At 39.1% G+C, this 23,028-nt stretch overlaps 1 protein-coding gene across 3 annotated transcripts in view; it reads left to right on the forward strand.

Moving 5' to 3' along the window:
- Positions 1–23,028, forward strand: part of HTR4 (5-hydroxytryptamine (serotonin) receptor 4, G protein-coupled) — a 313,497-nt gene that overhangs the window by 209,270 nt on the left and 81,199 nt on the right. For all 3 annotated transcript variants that reach the window (XM_006893718.1, XM_006893720.1, XM_006893719.1), the window contains one exon: positions 3,926–4,079. In XM_006893718.1, coding sequence (XP_006893780.1) covers positions 3,926–4,079 — 154 coding nt within the window. The remainder of the gene's footprint in view (positions 1–3,925; positions 4,080–23,028) is intronic.

Consider the following 23,028-nt stretch of genomic DNA (forward strand, 5'->3'; position numbering starts at 1 on the left):
AATTTCTAATTTTCCTTCTAGTATATTATATATGTGAGCTCTAGTTACCTAATTGGTGAGGAGTTGTGCCACCAGTCAAAGGTAGGTAAGTTGCTCCATGGGAGAAAGATAGGTAACCTCCTCCCACTCAATTTACAGCCTCTGAAAACCTGCTGGAGGGTCAACTAAGAGTCAGTTTCAGCATAATCATAATGATGAGTAAGTGACTCTATTAGTTTCATATATCAAGATAAGTCCTTGAGTTAGCCCTTCTCTTTATATTTTGGTCTTGTATGCTGGTTCATGTCAGGACTTGCCACGCAGTGGGTCTCCGGCACCAAGCAGCTTCAGTGTGAACAGTTACCCCTTGCTGCCTTGGTAGAAAGGGTATGATTCTCCCTTCCCAGCTCCCTGGGCACCCACTTGTGCTCCAACACTGGTCTCTCCTTCTCATCCTACCCTCTCTCCCAACTCATCCTGTTACCACCTCTTCAAAGAATATAGCCATTGTTATATTAATTATGCTTTGAATTAAGAAAAGAAAAGAAGAGGTGGAGAAAATTAACAAAGTGAACCACATAGACAAGGGGTAAAAGGGGGTGGCTCATTATGAAATAATATGAAATCTTAAAGAATCAATTTAGCCTCCAAAATAGATTTGCACTTATTTTTTGATTCTTCCAAAGACAAATAACTGAAAGACTTATTGTAATATTTAACACTTTGTCAGATTCAGTGACACACTGGGCCCACTAGGAGTGACAATCTAAGGATGTAATAACATGCCAGAGAAGTCTGAGAGTTAGATACTAACTGAATGGGGCAAGTTGTAGGGGGAAGGATCCAGCAGCTGGGATAGGGAGAAAACTAAGTCTGTAGTCAGAAGAAGATGGACTTCAGAAAAAATGAGAAATGTGTCCCATGAGGATAATTAGACCTAGATAAATGGGAATATTCTTTACCAGCAAATAGAAAATAAAATGATAGAACAAGATGGACTTGAAATTTTGTATTCTTGACATCTAAGAAAGCAAGGATGTGTATCCTTAGGCACAAGGCAGATGTTCTAGGGTCAGGAAATGACAAGAACCAGATAAGGCTCTGAAACAGAGAAGGGCTTCTCATGTTTTATAGGCATGTAAATCTGTTGGCTGGCAGATATGCTGGCTATGTCAACAAGTCAGGGTTGACCAGATTATGCTGAAGCAACAAACTGTTTCATGATCAGTGGTCTATGTTCATCCCGAGTCAGTGGAGATGCTGGTCCATTCATACTTGGATACAGGCTAATAGAGCAGACAAGAGCTTGAACATGGTCTGGCACTGTGACAAAGGAGAAGAAAGCTCTAGAGAATGTAAAAGGTAAGTGAATAATAACACATGTTAAATATATACCACTGCTTAGAAGCAACACACGTCAATTCTGTTCACAACTCATTCGCCAGAGCTAGTTAATTGGTCCAAATCACAAGACGGCCTGGAAAGTGCATGTGCCCAGAAAAGTGTGTATGGAAGTGTGGTAGGGGCCAGAGGCAATAAGCACATATAGCTAATAGCATTAATCACAGCCATCAGTCAAAATTCAAATTTCAGGTCCCTTTTCAACAGGTCCTGACTCAAGAATGGTGAATGGTGGGCATTCAGGTCACTCCTGGGGAATCTGACCCAATGAAGCACTGTCTGACACCCTTACTTCAGTGTAAGTGAGTGATCAAAAGGAAGGAACAGGCGAGATAAAGTGTCCGAAAGTCGATGTCACATCAAGGCTGGGTAACCTTGTGTTCAAAGCAGAATTATCGATTTGGTTCTCCCACCGCCCCTGCTGCGGGTCCCAGCAGTTCAGCATCAGGCAGAGAGGCAGCAACTGAGCTTCGCGAAGGCCCTGTGTGCACTCTGCCCACAGACACGCAGCAGGAGCCTTCCCCCCCTGTGAACATGCCCAAGAGGAAGGACAGCTCTGCCGCCTAAGGTGTGGTGAAGGAGGAGCCCAGGAGGAGATCAGTAAGGCTGTCAGCTAAGCCGCCTGAAAAGTGGAAAGGAAACCCAGAAAAGAAGCAGGAAAGGAGAAGTCGTCTGACAAAAAAAAAAAAAATGCAAACAAAAGGGAAAAGGGGAGCAAAGGGGAAAAAAACAGGCTGAAGTGGCTAACCAAGACACTAAAGATTTACCTGCAGAAAATGGAGAAACTAAAAACAAGGAGGGTCCAGCCTCTGATGAAGCAGGAGAAAAAGAAGCCAAGTCTGATTACTATTTGTCTACCATATCTTATCAGAGGTCCCTGTATCTCATTTCTTGTACAATCCAGAGGATATTTTTATCAACTATTTTGTAAATGCAATTTTTTTAGTAGCTCTAGAAACATTTTTAAGAAGAAGGAAATCCCACTTCATCCCATTTTTAAGTGTAAATGCTTTTTTTTTAAAGAAAAAAAAAAAAAGGTGAGATCATTTTCTGGTTGTTTATTTTTTGGTACAGCCAGAAAATGTGGGATGTTAAAATTGGAGGGGGGTGCAGGGGTGGGGTGGGGCTTTGGATGTCAGTGTAACATTCCTTGGGAAAAGGGGACAGTTTTCATATCCCATAATACATAGCATATTTAATGACAATATGGAGTCATAGTCGTGCATTTATGACACTTTAAGTCTTTTTCCCCATGTTTTTTAGATACATAATTTAGAACATTGTTTAGTAAAATTTCTTCTTAAATGTAACCACTCCCCCTTCATACTTTCTCCCTGTCAGAATTATGTGGATTCTGTAACATCTTTGGTCTTGGTAGTCCAGTTTTCCTAATAACTTTGTTATGTGCTGTGAACGGTTGAAAATTTGAATGTGTAGTGTATGTGTGATAGTAAGTTGTGAGTTAGTGGGACTTAATGATGTGAAAGTTTATAGGCAATTGAAGATATTGGTACTTATTTTCTTCTTTATGAAAACTTTCATCCAAATTTAAATCTGGAAGGTCACTGGAATTTAGAAGAGAATTATAACTACATTGCTTTTTAGATTTTTGTACTTGCATTAAGAATTGTGTACAGGTTGTTCATAATGTTTCTGTACTGGTCCTTAAAACAACCAATAAAATATAAATCATGAAAAAAACAAATGAACCCAGAATTATCTAAGTGGGCCACAAAGTGACGAAACACTGGAACCCAAAGACGAGACAAAATCCCCTAAAATTCTTAGAGCCTCAGGTCTATGCTGCATTCTCTAAGATAATGTGAAAAGAGGGAAATGGACAGACTCCAGGCAATGATGATTTGTTGTTGTTGTTGTTGTTGTTGTTGTTGTTGTTGTTGTTATGTGCCATCGAGTCGCTTGCGACTCATAGCGACCCTATGTACAACAGCCCTAAACTCTGCTCTGTCCTGTGCCGATCTGTCTCTGACACTCCCATCCTGATTACCCCAGTCACCTAATCAATCCATCTCATAGAGGGCCTTCCCCTCCTGCACCTACCCTCTACCCTCCCAAGCATGATGTCCCTCTCCAAGGACTGGTCTTCCTTACAATATGACCAAAGTATGTTAGACGGAGCCTCAGAATCCTTGCCTCAAAGGAACAGCCTGGTTTAACGCTCTCTAGGATGAATGATGCTCAAATGTAACCTAAATTATACATTTGTATTAGCAGGAACTCACCCAATGTACATATTTTATTGGGTCATCACTTTCCTTCTTTTTGTTTTATTCTTGCTTCTCTCTTCCTTCCTCTATACCTATTCTCTCTATTTCCTCTATTATTGTCCTTTTTTTCCTTCCTTTTTTATTTTTATTCTCTGCTTCCCCTCCAATTCTTCTCTGGTCCCTTGGTATCTCCTCTTCTGCCTATCCTTTTTCATCCTTTCCCTTCTCTTCATTCATTCTCTCTCATGTTATTATCCCCTTCCTGTCTCGCCTATTTCTCCAAAGCAGTGGTACCAACCCCTCTCTTCTCTCTCCAGGTATTATGCCATCTGCTGTCAGCCTTTGGTCTACAGAAACAAGATGACTCCTCTGCGTATTGCACTCATGCTGGGAGGCTGCTGGGTCATCCCCATGTTTATCTCTTTCCTTCCCATAATGCAAGGCTGGAATAACATTGGCATAAGTGAGTGGGTGAGTACCCATAGTCTTCACAGGTTTACACCAAGACCACCTCTTTGCTTGTGACTCTGAATAAATAAACTGAGAATGGTGCTGATGATAACCTGACTGATAACAATGAACAAAACACATGTTTAATACCTACTCTATATCAGAAAGTAAAAGAAATCTTTTCCGTATAAACATGACAGCACTCTTTCAGGAAACAAATTATTTTTCTAGTTTCACAGGTGAGAAAATCCTGACCTAAAAGAGGGTTAAGTAATTCAATTATCAAATCAACAGAAACTTAGAAATAACAGAAGTGGTGTTCAGACCTTAGCAGTTGGTTTCTAGAGTTGAACCCGAGAGGTGTGATGCTTTGAAAGGACTTTCTTTCATTTAATAACTTAATAATGACAGTATATAAGATCTGCAATGACTCAAGGAGAACATATAATTTGGGTGGAAGCTCCTCAGAATGAAGATAGTCCAGGATCAGAAATCAAGGGAACTGGGTCCCAAGATCAAACATGTTACTGATCTTCTTAAGGTTAGTGATGAGGAGATCCACAGGTCCTTCATAGAGAAGTTTATTTTCCAGGAGTTTAGAATATCACCATGTGGCACATAAAGAAGGTATTTGTCAGCAGGGGCCTACATGGTCTTTGCGGGTCCCTCCAGCTGTGACATACTGTTTGTATAAAACTGACCCATGTTGCATTGGTTTCGATGACTCATAACAAGTCCCCTTAGTATTTCCAGTGCTCTAAATCTTTATGGGAGAAGACTGGAAATCCATGGAGAATCTGATGAATTTGAACTGCCAAACTTTTGGATAATAATATAACATGCTATGCACTATACCATCTGTGCTCCTGGATTTACTAATTCACTCATTCATTGCCTTCAAGTTGGAAACAACTCATAGTTGACCCTCCAGTGAATCTTCAGAGGATAGAAATTTCACTCAAGGAGATTGCCTGTTTTCTCTTTGGAACAGCTGGTAGATTAAAACTCTCTTTGGTTTAGCAGCACAACTCCTTACTCACTAAGGCACGAGACCTCACTCCTGGATTTATGGTTATTAGGTGCTGCCACATTGTCTACAATGATCCAATGAATAATGGATCTGAGCCTTCCTGTATCCCATTCCATCACCTCTGATATACTTGAGCCCACTGTTATTGTCACTGTGTCGGTCTATTTCTTTGATGGTCTTCCTCTCTTTTGTTGACCTTCCACCTTTCCAAGGATTATTTCCATTTCCAAGAGTTAGCGCTTCCTAACCATATGCCCACCTGTAGCTAATGTTAGATAAATCTTGGCTGAAAGCAGAGAGTATCAAAGGAATGTCTATCTGTGTTTCATTGAGTATGCAAAGGCATTTGACTGTGTGGATCACAACAATCTGCAGATGACTCTGAGAAGAATGGGAATCTCCAAACAGTTGATTGTGCTTATGTGAAGCCTATACTTGGACCAGGAGGCAGTTGTCAGAACAGAGCAAGGAAACACTGACTTGTTCAAAATTGGGAAGGGTGTGTACCAGGGATGTGTCCTATCTCCATACCTTTTCAATCTATGCAGAACAGATTATCTGGGAGGCTGGGATCTATGAGGAGAAATGTGGCATCAGGATTGGAAGAAGACTCATCAACAATCTGCATTATGCAGATGACACAAACCTGCTTGCTGGAACTGAGGAGGACCTGAAGCGCTTGCTGTAGAAGGTCAAGGATTGCAGTCTTCAATAAGAATTGAAGCTCAACAGCAAGAAAACAAAGATTCTCACCACTGAGCTAATTGACAGCATCATGATAGATGGTGAAGAGATTGAGATTGTTAACAACCTTAGTTTGCTTGGCTCCACAATCAACACTCTTGGTACCAGCAGCCAGGAAATTAAAAGATGAATTGCATTGGAAAAGTCGGCTATCAGAGACCTCTCCACAGAACTGAAGAGCAACGATGTCAAGTCTAGAGACTAAGTAATTACTTGCTATGCATCAGAAAGTTGGACAATGTCTGAGGAAAATAGGAGAATTGATGCCTTTGAGTTGTTGTACTAGAGAAGACTATTAAATATACCATGGACTGCTAGGAGAACAAACAGATTTATCCTAGAGAAGATGTGAACAGGCTGTTCCTTGGAGGCAAGGATTCTGAAGCTTCATCTGACATACTTTGGACATGTTGCAAGGAGGGCCCAGTCGTTGGAAAGGGATGTCATGCTTGGGAAGGTGGATGGACAGTGCAAGAGAGGAAGATCCTCGATAAGATTAATTGAGTCAGTGCCTGGGATAAAGTGGGTAGGTGTATCAGAGACAAAAAATTGGCACAGGATAGAGCAGGGTTTAGAGCTGTTGTTCATAGGATCGCTGTGAGTCTCAGGCAACTGAATGGCACATAACAACAGCCATGTGTCCAAAATATGTGAAATGAAGTTTCACCATCCTTGTCTCTAAGGAGCACCGTGGTTGCACTTTCTCCAAGATATATATGTTTGTTCTTTTGACAGTCCATGGGATATTCAATACTCTTCACCAGCACCACAACTCAGTCATCAATTATTCTGTCATTTATTGTCCCACTTTCAAATACACAGCAAGTCATTACAAAGACCCTGGCTTGAATCAAATGCATTCTAGTCTTAAAGCTGACATAATGACTCCTTAATAGCTTGGAGGGATCCTTGACAGGAGATTTTCTTAATGCACCTTGTCTTTTGAGTTCTTTATTGCTGGTACCAATGGATCTAAGGAAGATGAAAACATTAACAATTTAAATCTTTTCTGCAACTATTATGACATTGCCTGTTGGCCCAGTGGTGAGGATTTTTGTCTTCTTGATGTTGAGATGTCATCCATATGTAGTCTGATCTTCTGCAGCAAGTTTGAAATCTTCCTTGGTTTCAGCAAGCAAGGTTGTGTTATCTGCATAATTCAAGTTGTTGCTGAGTTTTCCTCCTATCATGATGCAACATTCTTTTTAATAAAGTTCAGTCTCTTGAATTATTTGCTTAGCATACAAAGTAAATAGATAAAGGAATGGGATACAGCTCTGACATACATATTTTTTTTTAATTTTAAGCCATACAGTATAACCTTGCTTCATTTCAGGCAACAGCTTCTTGGTCTAGGTGTAAGATTCACATGAACACAATTATGTGTTCTGGGATTCCCATTCTTCTCACAGTATATGTTTTATAACCTACACAGTCAAATGCCTTTAAAATAGTCTATAAAATAGGCATCCTTCTGGTATTTTGTTTTCAGTCAAGATGCATCCAACATAAGCAGTGATCTTCTTGGTGCCAATGTCCCTTCAGAATCCAGCTTGAATTTCTGGAAATTCTCTATCAATATACTATTCTAGCCATTTTTAAAAATAATCTTCCACAGTATTTTACTTACATGTGGTATTACTTGATAATTTCCATATTTTGTTGGATTGCATTTTGAGAATGGGAACAAATATGGATCTCTTTCAAGCTTAATTCGTTAGCAGTGGTTTTTTTTCCCCTAAGGAAGAAGTTTTTGGCTGACACAACAGATAAGGAGGCTTAGTTGCTAAGTGAAATGTTAATGTTTTATATCAACCCAGGGGCACTTTAGAAGAAAAGCTTTTCATTCTATTTCTGAAAGATTATAATCACTGAAAAAAGTCCCTGGGGCACAGTTCTGCTTTACCACACATGGGGTTGACATGAGATGGAACAGACTTAATAGAATGAATTTGGCTTATTGCCTTAAGAAGTTGTCATGAAGTCAGTTTAAAATTGATTGTAGGACTCATGGAGAAGTGGGACTGAAAAAGAAAAGGTTGAGAGTATCCTCTGACTCAACAGGGCCAAGTGGAGTGTTGTTGTTAGGTGCCATCAAGTCCTACACGACTCATAACGACCCTATAAACAAAAGATCTGGGCTCTGTTCTATCCTGTGCCATCCTCACATTTCCAGACCCACAAGAGCCCATTGAAGCAATCACTGTGTCAATCCACTTGGCTGAGGGTCTTCCTTTCCTTCGCTGGCCCTCCACCCTTCCTAGTATCGTGCAAGCTACTTCCATAAAGATTTGCAGTCTTGGAAACATTTTGGGACAGATCTAGTTTGTCCTATAAGGTTTATATGACTTGAAGTTGTTGCAGTAACAATGGCTTTTCTTTTTAATTTGCCAGAAATAAAACTTTATGATAGCCACTGATTTTACAAATCCCTAACCATACAAACTAACTGCATCATAATCTGGGAGAAACTTCATCAAAATGCAGAGCAAGCTCATTTAACTGCTTTCTCTAAGAAAAATAAACCTTGAAAGAGATGAAAGAAATCTTTAAAATCTTTTCTCTAGATCCTACCTAGATGAAAATAACTTGCTTCAGGTATTTTTACTGTGTTTAAGGAGAAGGGGGGCAAAAATCTGAAATCAGCTATTTCAGTTCCTGAAGAAAGTCCTCCCTGACTTTTCAAAGCTCGGAAGTTTCCCACAGGGCATCACTTTTTTGCTCTGTGTTTTAAACGCTTCTTCAGCTCTATTCCACAGAAATATAGTTGGAACTTCAATTTAAAGTCACATATGTAATTTCAAATTTTCTAGTAAAGGCATTAAAAATCTAACAAAAGAGAGTTTTCACTTTAATATGTTTATTTAATGCAATAGGCTGAAAATATTATTTCAACATGTTGTTCTTGTTGTTGTTGTTAAGTGCCATCGAGTCACTTGCGACTCATAGCGACCCTATATACAACAGCCTTTAACTCTGTTCTGTCCTGTGCCAATCTCATTGACTCCGACACACCCATCCTGATTACCCCAGTCACTGAATCAATCCAACTTCTAGAGGGCCTTCCCCTCCTGTGCTGTCCTTCCAACCTCCCAAGCATGATGTCCCTCTCCAAGGACCTGTCTCTCCTCACAACATGACCAAAATATGTCAGACGAAGCCTCAGAATCTTTGCCTCCAAGGAACAGCCCGGTTTAACCCTCTCCAAGATGAATCTGTTTGTTTTCTTAGCAGTACATGGTACCCTCAAAACTCTTCTCCAGCACCACAGCTCAAAGGCATCAATTCTCTTTCTATCCTCCCTTGTCATTGTCCAACTCTCTGGCACACAACATGTAATTGCAAAGACCATGGCCTGTATCAGACACACCTTAGTCTCCAGAGAGACACCGTTGCTCTTGAGTACTTTAGAGAGGTCCCTAACAGCAGACTTTTCCATCATAATATGTCTTTTAATTTCCTGGCTGCTGGTGCCTAGAGTGTTGATTGTGGAGCCAAGCAGACTAAAACTGTGAACAATCTCAATCTCTTCACCAGTCATCCTGATGCTGCCAATCGGTTCAGTGGTGAGAATCTTTGTCTTCTTGACATTGAACCTCAATCCATATTGAAGGCTGCAGTCCTTGACCCTCTGTGCAGCAAGCGCTTCAGGTCCTCCTCAGTTTCAGCAAGCAGGGTTGTGTCATCTGCATAATGCAGATTGTTGATAGAACTTCCACCAATCCTGATGCCGCATTTCTCCTCATAGAGCCCAGCCTCCCAGATGATCTGTTCTGCATACAGGTTGAAAAGGTTTGGAGATAGGACAAATCCCTGGCATATGACCTTCCCAGTTTTGAACCATGCAGGGTTTCCTTGCTCTGTTCTGACGACTGCCTCTTGATTTTTCAACATGTAGTCAATATAAAATTTACTAATGTGATAGTTTACATTCATCATGTATCAGTAAGTCCTCACAATAGGCTCTGTAGTGTAGACTTATAGCACAGTTCACTTCAGACCACGTTTCAAGTGCTCAGTAGCCACACATAAGTAGAATCCTGTGTTTGACAGCAGAGATCTACACATTCAATTAGATTCTGTACTCCAGGCAGACAAGGTTTGAGCCTTCAATTTCAGCACATTTCTAGCTTATAGTAATTTCTCAAATTTTTAAGTGGGTATAAAATATCCTGAAGGATATTGGAACGTTTGAAAGTTCTTGAAGCAATCAATCAGTGATAGAAGCACAAAACTAAATCTCCTATGCTTCTCTGTCTAAACAGACTTAAGTTAAAAAAAATGAAATATAAGGTATTCTTCTCTTGCATTTATTTGTAAATGTTATTTTTGTTGTGTAGCATTGAGTCAGAACCAACCCTTAGCGACTCTCCAGCAGTTCTCAGAGGCCGTTAATCACATGAAACAACATTGCCCATCTTTCTTCAGTGGAGTAGCTGGATTTGAACCATGTTCCTTTGAGATGCAGCAGACCTTCTTACCACAAGGCCACCGTATATCACATTAATAATTTATACATTAAGAGCTACAAAATACCTGCTTTTATTCATGCAGCACCTTATTTCTTTTTCAAAATCTTTCCAGAAGTATTATCTTACTCTCACAACATCTCAAAAAAGGTAGGCAAAGAACACAATCTCCCTCTAACCATTCTACAGATGAGGCATGGAGGTCCAGAGAGGTTATATCATCTGCTAACAGTTCTGTTACTATTACGGCTTCCAAAATTTACTTTAAAAATGTTCAGAATAGTACTTTAAAAGAAAGCAAATAAAATACATTGAAAAATTAGAGCTTCCTGCATTCAAGACCACCAATCCTCTTGTAAAAGTCAACTTCTAGTAACCCTTTTCTCCTATGTCCTAAAATGGTGCAGGCACATATAAACATGTATAAATAAATGTGTATATAGGTGTAATCGCATGCATGCACAAACGTGTGTCTTATTTTACTAGATGTGTGTAAATTCACACACATATGTTTGTCTGTATGCATGTATCTACATTACTAGGAAGTATACAATACCTATGTTCTCTATTGTATTTTTTCATGTTTTAGGATATGTAACAATGCATATACTGAAACTATGCTTTTTTAAATTGCTGCATAATCTATAATATTGATAAAAGAAATTTGTTTTGATTTTTTAGTAAAATTTTAATTGTGTTTTTAACAAAAGTTTACAGAGAAGTTAGATATTCATTCCTTTTTGCACACCTTACACCCTTCTCCGTCCCTTCTCCCATCCTCCAGTTCACCTCTCTTTCTTTTCAATACTAATTTGTTGTTGTACAATTATCTACCTCCTCACCACCACCGGAGTCCTCTTTGCAATGATGTACTTATTATTTGGGCCTGTTGTTGTATGTATAATGCCTAACCACATATACCTTTTAAACAGTTCTTTCTTTCATCTGTTTTAATGCAATGGTCATCATCTATCCACTCTTACCCTATTCTTCCAACCCCCCACGTCAGACCTGTTTTATACCAGTGGTGTCATGAAGTATTGGTAATTCTGTGACTGAGATATTTCACTCAGCATGATGTCCTCCAGGGTCCACCATGTTATCTAATATTTTATGAGTTCATTTTTTTCCCCAGTGCTAAGTAAATATACTAGTTTTTCTATCCATTCATTTGTTGTTGATGGCCACTTGGGTTGCTTCCATCTCTTTGCTATTATAAATAAGGCATCAATAAACATGAGAGTGCATATATCTCTTTCAATGGTAGTTCTGGTTTCTTTAGGGTGTATTGTCAGTAGTGACATTGCTGGATCAAATGGTATTTCTCTTTCCACCTTTTTGAGAAAGGACCAAACTCGCTTCTATGCACAACTGCATTTTTTACAAGGAGATTAAATCAGTTAAGTGGGGAAATTACAGCCTTTCTAACAAATCGTGTGGCACAATTGGAAAATCATATGTGGATAACTCAAGCAAAACCCACACCTCACACCATACACAAAACCCAATTCAAGGCGGATCAAGGACCTAGGAGAAAAACCAAAGACTGTAAACCTCATTAGAGCAAAGCTTGGAAAAACTCTGGAAGCTTTAGTCTACAGTATAAACTGTCTTCAAGGAGTAATGAAAATCCTACAATCAGGAGAGAATAAAATAGATGAATGGGACCTTTTAAGAATCAAGTCCATATACACATCAAAAATCTTCTCCAACAGGGTAAAAAGAAAAGCCACAAACTGGGGAAAAATATTTAGGAATGACATATCTGATAGGGAACTCCTATTTAAAATTTATAGAATACTTCATCATCTCAACAAGAAACAGGTAAACAACCCAATCACAAAATGGGCACAGAATATGAATAGACATTTCACCACTGAAGATATTCAGATGGCAAACAAACATGTAAGAAATATTCAAAATCCCTAGTTCTCAGAGAGATGCAGATCAAAACAACTATGGTATATCATCTCATGCCAGTAACAATAGCAAAGTTCAACAAAGCAGCAAACAACAAATGCTGGCAATGCTGTGGAGAGATTGGAACCCTTATTCACACCTGGTGGGAGTGCAAAATGGTTGTAATCTATAATTTTTTAACCACTCTGTATTGATGGATATTCAGATTACCCTAATTTCTTCACAGTTCTAAACAGTAGTACAATGAATATCCTTGAACTATAGGTACCTGTTCTAGTATATTTTTAGAATAGATTAATAAGGGGTTCCTAGCTCAAAAAATTTGTGCATCTAATTTTTAGTAGATTTACCAAGTTGTTCTTTTAGTAATTTGCTCAAATTCTCACCACACTAGTTATGAATGAGAGATAGGTGATGATTGATAAACACATAAAGGTAGGAGCTTTGATTCCCAGCGCTCCTTCTAGTCTCTGGCAGCATCTCCCAGCCAGGAGTGTAGTAGTCCTGTAGGTAAGGTAGGCCTTGAACCTCTAGGAAAGTAATAGAGCTAAACTGTGCCTTTGAAACTTCCTTCCTCTCATGACACAGTCCTCTTAACTTGTCCACTTCCAACATCCATAGATGCACACACATTTATTATCCTTTTGTATGTACTTGATCACTACTTTCATTCATTCTTATAGTTCACCTCTATTTTTTATTTCCATTTCCAGGATTTCAGCCAAGTGGAACCACTCATGGCAAAGTTACACACTGCTTCATAACCATGCTTCTAAAGTTAGCCTCTGTTTACCAATATCATCACTTCCTCCTCATCACTGCTGTTTATTGAACATTCATGGACAGTATGTTAAATACTTCACATGTTTAATCTTAGGTAGTCAATACAACATTACTGTGTTTGATATCTGTTTTATAGTGTTAATGTTAAAATTTTAAAATTTATATTCCAGGTAGTTACTCCATTCCTTCATTTATTCATTCCAGAAGTAGAAACTGAACGCTGTGTTTCTAGGCACTGAAAGAGCAGTAGGAGGAAACTATAAAATTGTTGTTGTTGTTGTTGTTGTTGTTAAGTGCCATCAAGTCAGAGGTGACCCATAGTGACCCCATGAAGAAAAGACCTAGCCACCAGTATAACTTTTGTCCTTTCTCCAGGTTCATAGGTTTTCCAGACGCAAGCTATTATGGAAGTAGATGCCACTCCTGCTTCCAAGCTTGTTTTAATTGGAGAGCTCCACCAAACACTGTCCACCATGGGTAACCATTCTTGCATTTGACTCATCAGTGGCACAGTGTTCAGCTTCACAGCAACCATGAGTTACCTCTGAACAGCAAGTGGACATACCAGAGTTACACGACCTAGAAGAATCTGCCAATATATTTCTAGTATTAAATTTTACCAATAAAAGTATTAATAAACAGAGTGAAAATATAGTGATAAACTAATATTCTTTTACTTGTGACATTCATCTTTTTTAATAGCATAAACTAGACTTAAGTGCTATAGAAAAGAATGAAGATAGAAAAATGTTGCAAACCAAAATTAAATAAATACAAAGGCACTGAGGTATGAGCATGCTCACCAAGTTCAAGGTCTGGTTTAGCAGGTGGTTGTTGTTGTTGTTATGTGGCATCAAGTCACCTGTGACTCATAGTGACCCTACATGTATGTACAACAGCCCTGAATCCTGCTCTATCTTGAGCCAACTTCTTTGTTACCAAGACACTTACCCTCATTACCTCAGTCAGTGAGTCAATTCATCTCATCTAGGGTCTTCTTTTCTTGCTCTGTCCCTTCACCCTTGTAAGCATGACGTCTCTCTCCAACAACTGGTCCCTCCTTACAATAAGGCCAGAGAATGTCAGACGAAGCTTCAAAATCCTTGCCTCCAGGGAGCAGCCAGTTTTCACCCTCTCTAGGAAGAACCTATTTATTCTCCTAGCAGTCCATGATATATTCAATACCCTTCTCCAGCACCACAACTCAAAGGCATTAATTCCTCTTCTATCATCTTTACTCATTGTCCAGCTCTCTGATACATAGCAAATAATTGCAAAGACTATAATAGCCTGGATCAGGTACATGTTAGTCTCTAGAATGACATCATTACTCTTCAGTATTCTGGAGCAGTACAATTCATCTTTTGATTTCCTGAATGTTGTACCAAGAGTTTTGATTGTGGAGCCAAGCAAGCTGAAGCTGTTAACAAACAACCATGTCTATCAAGATGTTACCAATTGGCCCAGTGTTGACAATCTTTGTTTTCTTGATGTTGAGCTTAAAAACAATATTGAAGGGGGTAGTCCTTGACCTTCTGCAGCAGGTGCTTTAGATTCTCCTTAGTTTCAGCAAGCAGGGTTGTATCATCTGCATAACGCAGGTTGTTGATGAGTCTTTCTCCGATCCCAATGCCACATTTCTCCTCATAGAGCCCAGGTTCCTGGATAATCTCTTCTGCATATAGATTGAAAAGGTATGGAGATCCGACACATCCTTGACACACATCCTCCCAATTTTGAACCATGCAGTATTTCCTTGCTCTGTTCTGATGACTACCTCCTGGTCCAAGTATAGGTTTTACATAAGCACTATCAATTGTTCTGGGATTCCAATTCTTCTCAAAGTTAGCCACAGTTTGTTATGATCCACACAGTCAAATGTCTTTGCTGAGTCAATAAAATACAGATAGACATTCCTCTGGCACTCCCTGCTTTCAGCCAATAACCATCAAATGTTAGCTATAATTTCCCTATTGCCACAACCTCTCCTAAAATCAGCCTGCACGTCTGACTATTCTCTGTTGATGTGCTGTTCCAGTCAGATTTGCATAATTTTCAGCAGGCTCTTGCTCACATGTGATATTAATGATATTGTTCAATTATTTCCTCACTCTGTCTGGTCACCATGTTAAGGAATGAGAATAAGTATGTATCTCTTCCAGTCAGTTGGCCAGGTGGTTGCCCTTCAGATTTCTTGACACAAATTGATGAGGGCATCCAAGGCAGCACCTGTTTGCTGAAATATGTCAGTTGGTATACCATCAATTCCTGGGGCCTTGTATTTTGCCAATTCTTTCAGAGCAGCTTGAACTTCTTCCTTCATCACCACAGGCTCTTGCTTATATGTTGTTTCATTAAATTCTTTTGTGTCAGCCAATTCCTTTTGGTGCAGTGAACCTGTATACACCTTCCATCTTATTTTATTGCTTCATAGATCATTTAATATTCTACCCAAAGACCCTTTAGTATTAAAACTCGAGGCTTGGAATTGGTGTTCAGTTCCTTCAAGCTTAAGAAATGCTGAGCGAGTTCAGCCCTTCTGATTTTCCAACTCCATCTCTCGACACATTTCATTATAATACTTTGCTTTGTCTTTCCGTGCTGCCCTTTGAAATCTTCTGTTCAGCTCCTTCACATCTTGATTTCTTCTCTTTGCTTTGGCTTCTCGGTGCTCTAGTGCTCTTCCAACATCCACTTTGGTCATTTCTTCTTCCTCCATCTTTGCATTCTTCATGGATGATATTCTTGATATCCTCCCACAGCTTATCTGGTCTTTGCTCATTAGTATTCAAGGCCTCAAACTTGTTCCTAAAATGATTTTTAAATTCAGGAAGGATAGACTCAAAGTCAGACTTTGGTTCTTGTGAACTTGATTTTAATTTCTTTAGCTTCAATTTGAACATGCATACAAGAAGTTGATAATTTGATCTACAGTCAACACCTGGTCTAGTATTCACAGCTGATATTGAATTTCTCTATAATGATTTTTCCCACGTATACAAGCAGTCAGGTTGGCTCCTCCCAGGGTCTTGGGAAGTTCTCCTTGCCAGAAAGAGCATGGTGGTGTGAGCGCAGGAATCACGGCAAGCTTTTGGAGTTGACTGCTTTTCCGGGCATGTGTTTGTTACATGCAGGTTTGCTCTGTCCCCAGAAGTGAGGCTAGCCAGCCTGAGCCTAGGGTTTGAACCAGTAGGTGGCCTTAAGCCCATAGGGCCCTCGGGCCTGTGGCCCTTGGCCAGGTTCAATTGTTTTCCTGTCAAACATTCTTCTAGGTGGTATAGCACTGGTCTGTGCATTGCTGTACAGAGGTAACTCATGGCTGCTGTGATGCTGAAGACTGTGACAGTGATGTGCTAATCATGGTAATGGGCACCCATGGTGGACAGTGTTGGCTGGAGCTTCTCGACTAAATCAAGCCTGGAAGCATTAGCGGCATCCACTTCCAAAATGGCTTGCCTCCAGAAACTCTATGTACGAACAGTGCTCAGGCTGTTCGTTCAAAGGGTCGCTATGAGTCGTCTATGACTCGACAGCACCAAACAACATACAGGCAGTCAGGTTCCTGTGTGGAGATCAGGAAAGGTCCATGTGCATAGTCATCGTTACCATTTTTTAGAAAAGATATTGGCCCAATCGTTACCATTTTTTAGAAAAGGTATTGGCCCAGTCAGATCCTATTTGAGGGTACACACAAAAATAATTTTAAAAAAAGAAAGTTAAATTTTAAAAAAGGTATTGGCAATTAATAAATCATTCATTATACAGAATTCTATTATTCTGTCTTCAGCCACATTTCTGTCACCAAGTCCATGTTTCCCAACTACCAAACCTTCTTCCTTGTTGCCAACTTTTGCATTGTTATATAGTCACCCTTTATTACTAGTATCTTGGTTACACGTTTGATCGATTTCTGATTACAACAGTTGATAGATGTCATCTATTTTCTCCTCTTTGGCTCTGGTAGTTGATGCATAAATTTAGCAGCCTAGGAAGAACTTCAATAGAGAAGAGGGGGGATGGAGGAGAAATGGAGATGGAATAGAGGAAAAGAACATAAAGAAAGGAAGCCTGGGCTTGATTGTGGTGTTTGCTGTAAATAATAGAGAAACCTTCAAAGGATTCGCAACAGAGGATTGACGTCATATGGCCTAGATGTAAAAAGAATTATTTTAGCTAAGATGTGGACAATGTCTGTAGAATGGCAGAAAGGAAAATGTTTAAGAGATAATTGCAATAATGAAGTTGTCATGTTTTATGTAGTCTTAGTTTTATAGTTATTTGCAGAGAATTTACGGAGAAGACATCATGCATGGAAAGATGGAGGGCCAATGAAAAAAAAGGAAGACCCTCAACAAGATAGATTGACACAATGACAATAACAATGAGCTTGAGTATATCAGAGGTGACAAGGGTAGCACAAGATGGGGGTAAGGTTCACCCGTTATTCATAGGATCACTATAAGTACTAGTCAATTCAGCAGATGTAATAGGAAATTACAGTTCAAGTTTTTCAGCATGCGTTATTAAACAAAATAAAGATTTATAACTCTGTAAAGTCTAGCAGAAAGAGACAAACAATAAGTGATGAGACAAAAGTAAAGAGATTATAATTGTTACCATTGTGTGTACTCAAGTCAGAATTGATAGTTGACCCTCCAGCAGGTTTTCAGAGTCAGTAATTTGCATCGCAGGAGATTGCCCATCCTTCTCCACAGAACAGCTGGTGGATTTGAACTACATTCCCTTGGGATTGCAGGGCAGTCCGAAACTCACTGCCATTGAATTTTTCCAACTCATAGCAATCCTTCAGGATAGAGTAAAACTGCTACCTAGGGTTTTCAAGGTTGTATGTCTTTATGAAAACACACTGCCAAATCTTTCTCCTCAGAATGGCTTGTGGGTTCTGTTGACCTTTCTGTTAACAAATTCTTTAACTACCGTAGCTCTGCTGTTGCTGTTGTTTTGTACCGTAAAGTTGGAACAAACGCAGAGCTGACCGTCTGGCAGGTTTCAGAGGCAGTTAATCTCTTGGGAGGAGACTGCCCATTCTGCTCCTCTATATAAGGTATCAGGAGATGGTAAATGCTATGAAAAAAATATGATCACGTCCCAGATTTCAATATTGTAATGATCCCAAATAGACTTGATTGAGAAGGTGATATCTGCGTAAAGACTGTAAAAAGTGAGAGAACTAGTTTTATAGATAATGAAGGAAGAGTGTACCAGGCAAAAACAAACAAACCCAAAAATACAGGACTAGTAAAAAGGTTCCAAGGCAGAATATGTTTGACATGTCAGCATGTCAGGGAGGCTAGTGTTCAAAAATAAATAAGGAGTAAGAAAATAAAAAAGGAGATTGTTGTTGTTATGTGCCATCAAGTTGCCTGTGACTCATAGCGACCCTACCTACAACAGCTCTAAACCCTGCTCTATCCTGTGCCTGTCTTGTTGTCTCTAACACACAGACCCCCATTACCCCAGTCAGTGGGTCAACCTGTCTCATGGAAAGTCTTCCTCTCTTGTGCTGTCGAAAGAATAAAGGAGAAAGATAAAGTGGAGCACTGCGAGTTATTTAAAAGACAATAGCTTTTATTTTGAATGAAAAGTGGAGCCACTGCAGAATTTTGAGCAAAGGAGTGACATGGCCCAATTTATATTTTAAGAGTGTTTTCTGGATGCTCTGTTATAAAGAGAAACAGTAGGGGAGCCGGAGTGGAAACAGACTCTACATAGAAAACTGTTGCATTCCAACATTGGTGGTAGCCATAGAAACTTTGAGAACTATTTGCAATCTGGATATTGAAGATTTAATAAAAGATTTTTCTGACAGATTGGAAAAGAAATGTGAGAGTAGGCACTGGGTCAAGTATAGCCAAAAGAATTTCTATTTGAGCAACCGGATAATTGGAATAAGTGACTATCAGTCGACATGGGAAATACTGTCGTTGGGATAGGGCTTATAGCTATGGAAGGTCAAAGGCTTGATTTGGATAGCATAAATTTCAGTTGCCAATAGATATGCAAGTGAAGATGTCATGGAGCTTGCCAAAAAGTTCTAGAGTTGATAGGAAGCTCTTGCTAGGTAGCACAGCCTTGCACTCAGCTTGAAGTTTGATAGTTTAAGCTCATCAAGTGGTACTGTACAGGGAAAAGCCTGGAAATATGTGTCTATTAAGATTAGAAACTAGAAAATCGTGTGAGGCAGTTCACTCTAACACTTGGGGTCACCATGAGTTGGAATCTACTCAATGGCAACTAACAAGAATAATATGAATGATAAGTATTCAAGCAAAGGGGTAAATAAGCAGCTTGGTATCAATATCTGTAGTTCCTGAGACTTCCTGAGTATAAATAAGTAAAAAATTCAAATAAAAACCATCAATTTCACCTGGTAAAAGAATATCTTCTCTGGCATAGTTGTTGTTATGTGCCACTGAGTCACTTGTAATTGACTTGAATTGAATTGTCATAGTAACCCCATGTTCAAAAGCTCTGATCTCTGCTCTCTCTTGAGCCTACCTCACTGTTTCTGACACACCCACTCCCATTAACGCAGCCACTGAGTCAATCAATCTCATCCAGGGTCTTCCTCTCTTGCACCGTCTCTCTACCCTTCCAAGCATGATGCAACTCTCCACAGGCTACCACCATCCAGAGATTCACTAATTTTTTTTTAATATGTAATGCCTCTTATTTGTGGCTCTGAGGGGGAAAGATAGGAAATCTCCCATGAAATTGACCACCTACAAAAACTTGCTGACATCTGATTCAACAGCAATTGTCAGACATGAAAAAAATAGCCAAAAATCTCTGTTGAAGAGTTGTTCCTGTTTTTGAAATATTTCTTTTCAGCAGGATCTTGCTTGCATGTGATATTATTAGTTTTGTTCTGTTGGGTCACTTTTTTTTTAATGGCAGTGAATATGGGTCTCTTCTGGTCAGTTGACCAGGTGGTTGTCCTACAGATTTCTTGGCACAACTAGGGGGTGAGCGCCTCTAGAGTAGTATCTGTTTGTTGAAATATGTCATTGATATGCCATCAATTTGTGGAGCCTTGTTTTTTGCCAATTTCTTCAGAGCAGCTTGAACTTCATCCTTCATCACCACTGGTTCTTGATCATATGTTGCTTCATGAAATTCTTCTGTGAGATATATATCAATATATAGATATATATCTCACATGCACACACATATATCTTAATCATTGTGCTTTTTAGGTTGGCCTTACAATTCATTGCCACTAATCTACCAAAGTTAGGTGTGTCTTGGTCAAGTGAGACTGGTTCAGGAGAAGATAAGATTCAGAGCTATTATACACAAGGTCTCTGAGTTGAAGGCAACTCAGTGGAACATAACAACAACAACAACATCTATATGAAATCTCATTGACAACAGCAACTTGAATATCAGATAAGAATCTCCATTTCAGACAAAGGTCTCATATCTAAAGTTTACAGAATCCTACAGGACCTCCACGGGAGAAAGACTAATAGAACAATTACAAAATGGGCAAAAGGTGTGGAAAGATTTTTCAGCAAAAGAAAGATTTTCACATGGCCAACAGACACATGAAGAAATGCTCCAAATCACTGGCATTAAGAGAGATGCAAATCAAAACCACAATGAGATACCATTTCATTCCAACAGCAGTGGCAAAATTTAACAGGACAGGAAGTAATAAATGTTGGAGAGGATGTGGTGAGATAGGGACTCTTATACATTGTTGTTGGGATTGTAAAATGGTACAACCACCCTGGAAGGCAGTGTGGTGTTTCCTCAAAAAAGCTGAATACAGAAATTTCATATGATCCAGTTGTTCCACTGCTTGTAATATACCTCAAGGAAAATAAGAACTGAGGCATAAATAGAGGCTTGTATATCAATGTTGATACAAGTGTTATTCACTATCACAAGAGCATGGAAACAGTACAAATGTCCAACCACAATTGAATGGATTGAGAAACTATGGTACATTCACATGATGGAATACTACACAGCATGCAGCAGCACTGATTTTATAAATCACTACCTAACTTGGACTGGACTGGAGATCATTATGCTAAGTGAACTAACTCAGTCCCCAAAGCACAAATACTGTGTAAGACCATTTTTTTAGAACTTTTATGAGGATTCAAGGGGGTGACGGTGGGAGCAGAGGGGTGAGAATGGGCAAGGGGACAAGGGTGGTAAATCATAGGGTCACACAATCTGATGGGTGGAGAGAGGGGGTGAGTAAAGGAAATGGGAAATATCCAGTGTAAAAAATCATGTATATGAACTTTGTAAGTAAACCATAAAAAAAATTTAGGAGCCATGAATTTATGTTAATGGGAGAGTAACAACTCAAAAAAAGGGTGAGAAGATTTTCATGAAAGAATGAAATCAAAGTCAATGACTTCTATATGTAAAAACTATCAAATTAATGTGTGTTTCATTTTATGTACTCTCAATAGCACCAACACAATGTAAAAAAATAAAAAGAAAACAAGTAGAGATAAGAAAAGAATTCAACAACAAAAGTTTCTGATGACTGAAAAAAAAAATTAAAGGAAGCAAGAAGACAATGGAATAACACTTTTTAAAGTTTCAAAACAATGAGGGGTTACATAGTCCATAGAGAGTTGTGCTGCTAGCCAAGAGCCACATCTCTCTGGCAGTTCAAATCCACCCAGAAGCTCTTTGGGAGAAAAATGTGCCATCCCCCCTCATGCAGTTTATGGCCTCAGAAGCCCAGAAGAAGGTGAGCCATGAATTGGTTTTGACTTGAGGCAAGAAAGAGAGAATTAAATTTGTAAATCTGTATCAAATAAAGATATTCTATAAAATGAAGATAAATTAATGACTTTTAAAGACAATAAAAAAGATATTAATCATTATTTGTCAGGTTTGAATCAAATGTTATTTTAAGGAAAATATTTCAAGCAAAGGAAATTATCTCAGATAGAGGCACCAATCAGAAAAAAAAATAGAAATGATAAATATGTACGAAAATATAAAATAATACTATTTAAAACAACAGCAGTGATAATGTTTTATGTAATTTAAATATATGCAAAATTGTTATTATATCTCATCAAGTTCACTACCAATCATAGCAACCCTAATAAAGAGCAGATCTTAGCCTTTTTCTATCCTGTGCCATCCTCACCATTTCTGACACACTTTAGCCCATTGTTATGATCACTGCATCACCGAATCCTGTTGAGGATCTTCTTCTCTTATGCTGACCTCTCACCCTACCAAGCATGATATCCTTCTCCAAGGATGAGCCACTCCTAACTACATGCCCAAAGTATGTGAGAGGAAGCTTCACCATCTTTGACTCCAAGGAGCAACCTGGTTTCACTTCGTCCAGAAGAGACTTGTTTGTTCTGTTGACACTCCTTCGGATATTCAGTACTCTTCTACAACACCACAACTCAAAGGCATAAATTCTTCTATCATCCTTAGTCTGTGTCTAATTTCCAGATGCACTGCAAGCAGTTGAGAAGATTATGGTTTGGATGAGGCACACCTTACTCTTTAAACTGAGATCATTATACTTTAGTACTCTGGAGAGGCCCCTGACCGCCGATTTTCCCACTACAACTTATCCTTTGATTGCTTGGCTGCTGAGTAGAAAATTCTATAACAATGAAAGCAAAAAAGGCTAGTGTGGTAATCGGAGCCAAGTACTTAATAAGCTTAAATATTATCCCAAGAATCTAAATTTTTCAATATAAATTATACTGTAATAAAGATGAGTAAAGGAATGTATATGTATATATGTGTCATATATGTATATATATGTTATATATAGGTGTATATCTGTTTATATGTCACATATATAAACAGGCTTGGAAGAAGGAGTGGCATCCACTTCCAAAAAAAGCTTTCCTCCAGAAACTCTGTGAGCTTGGAGAAAAGATGCACAACAGCCCTAAACCCTGCTCTATCCTGCGCCAACCACACCGCCTCTGACACACCCATCCCGATTACCCCAGTCACCGAATCAATCCATCTCATAGAGGGTCTTCTCCTCCTG

Source organism: Elephantulus edwardii, unplaced genomic scaffold (genome assembly GCF_000299155.1).
Source record: "Elephantulus edwardii isolate Elephantulus edwardi_28Jun2011 unplaced genomic scaffold, EleEdw1.0 scaffold00130, whole genome shotgun sequence".
Lineage (NCBI taxonomy): Eukaryota > Metazoa > Chordata > Mammalia > Macroscelidea > Macroscelididae > Elephantulus > Elephantulus edwardii.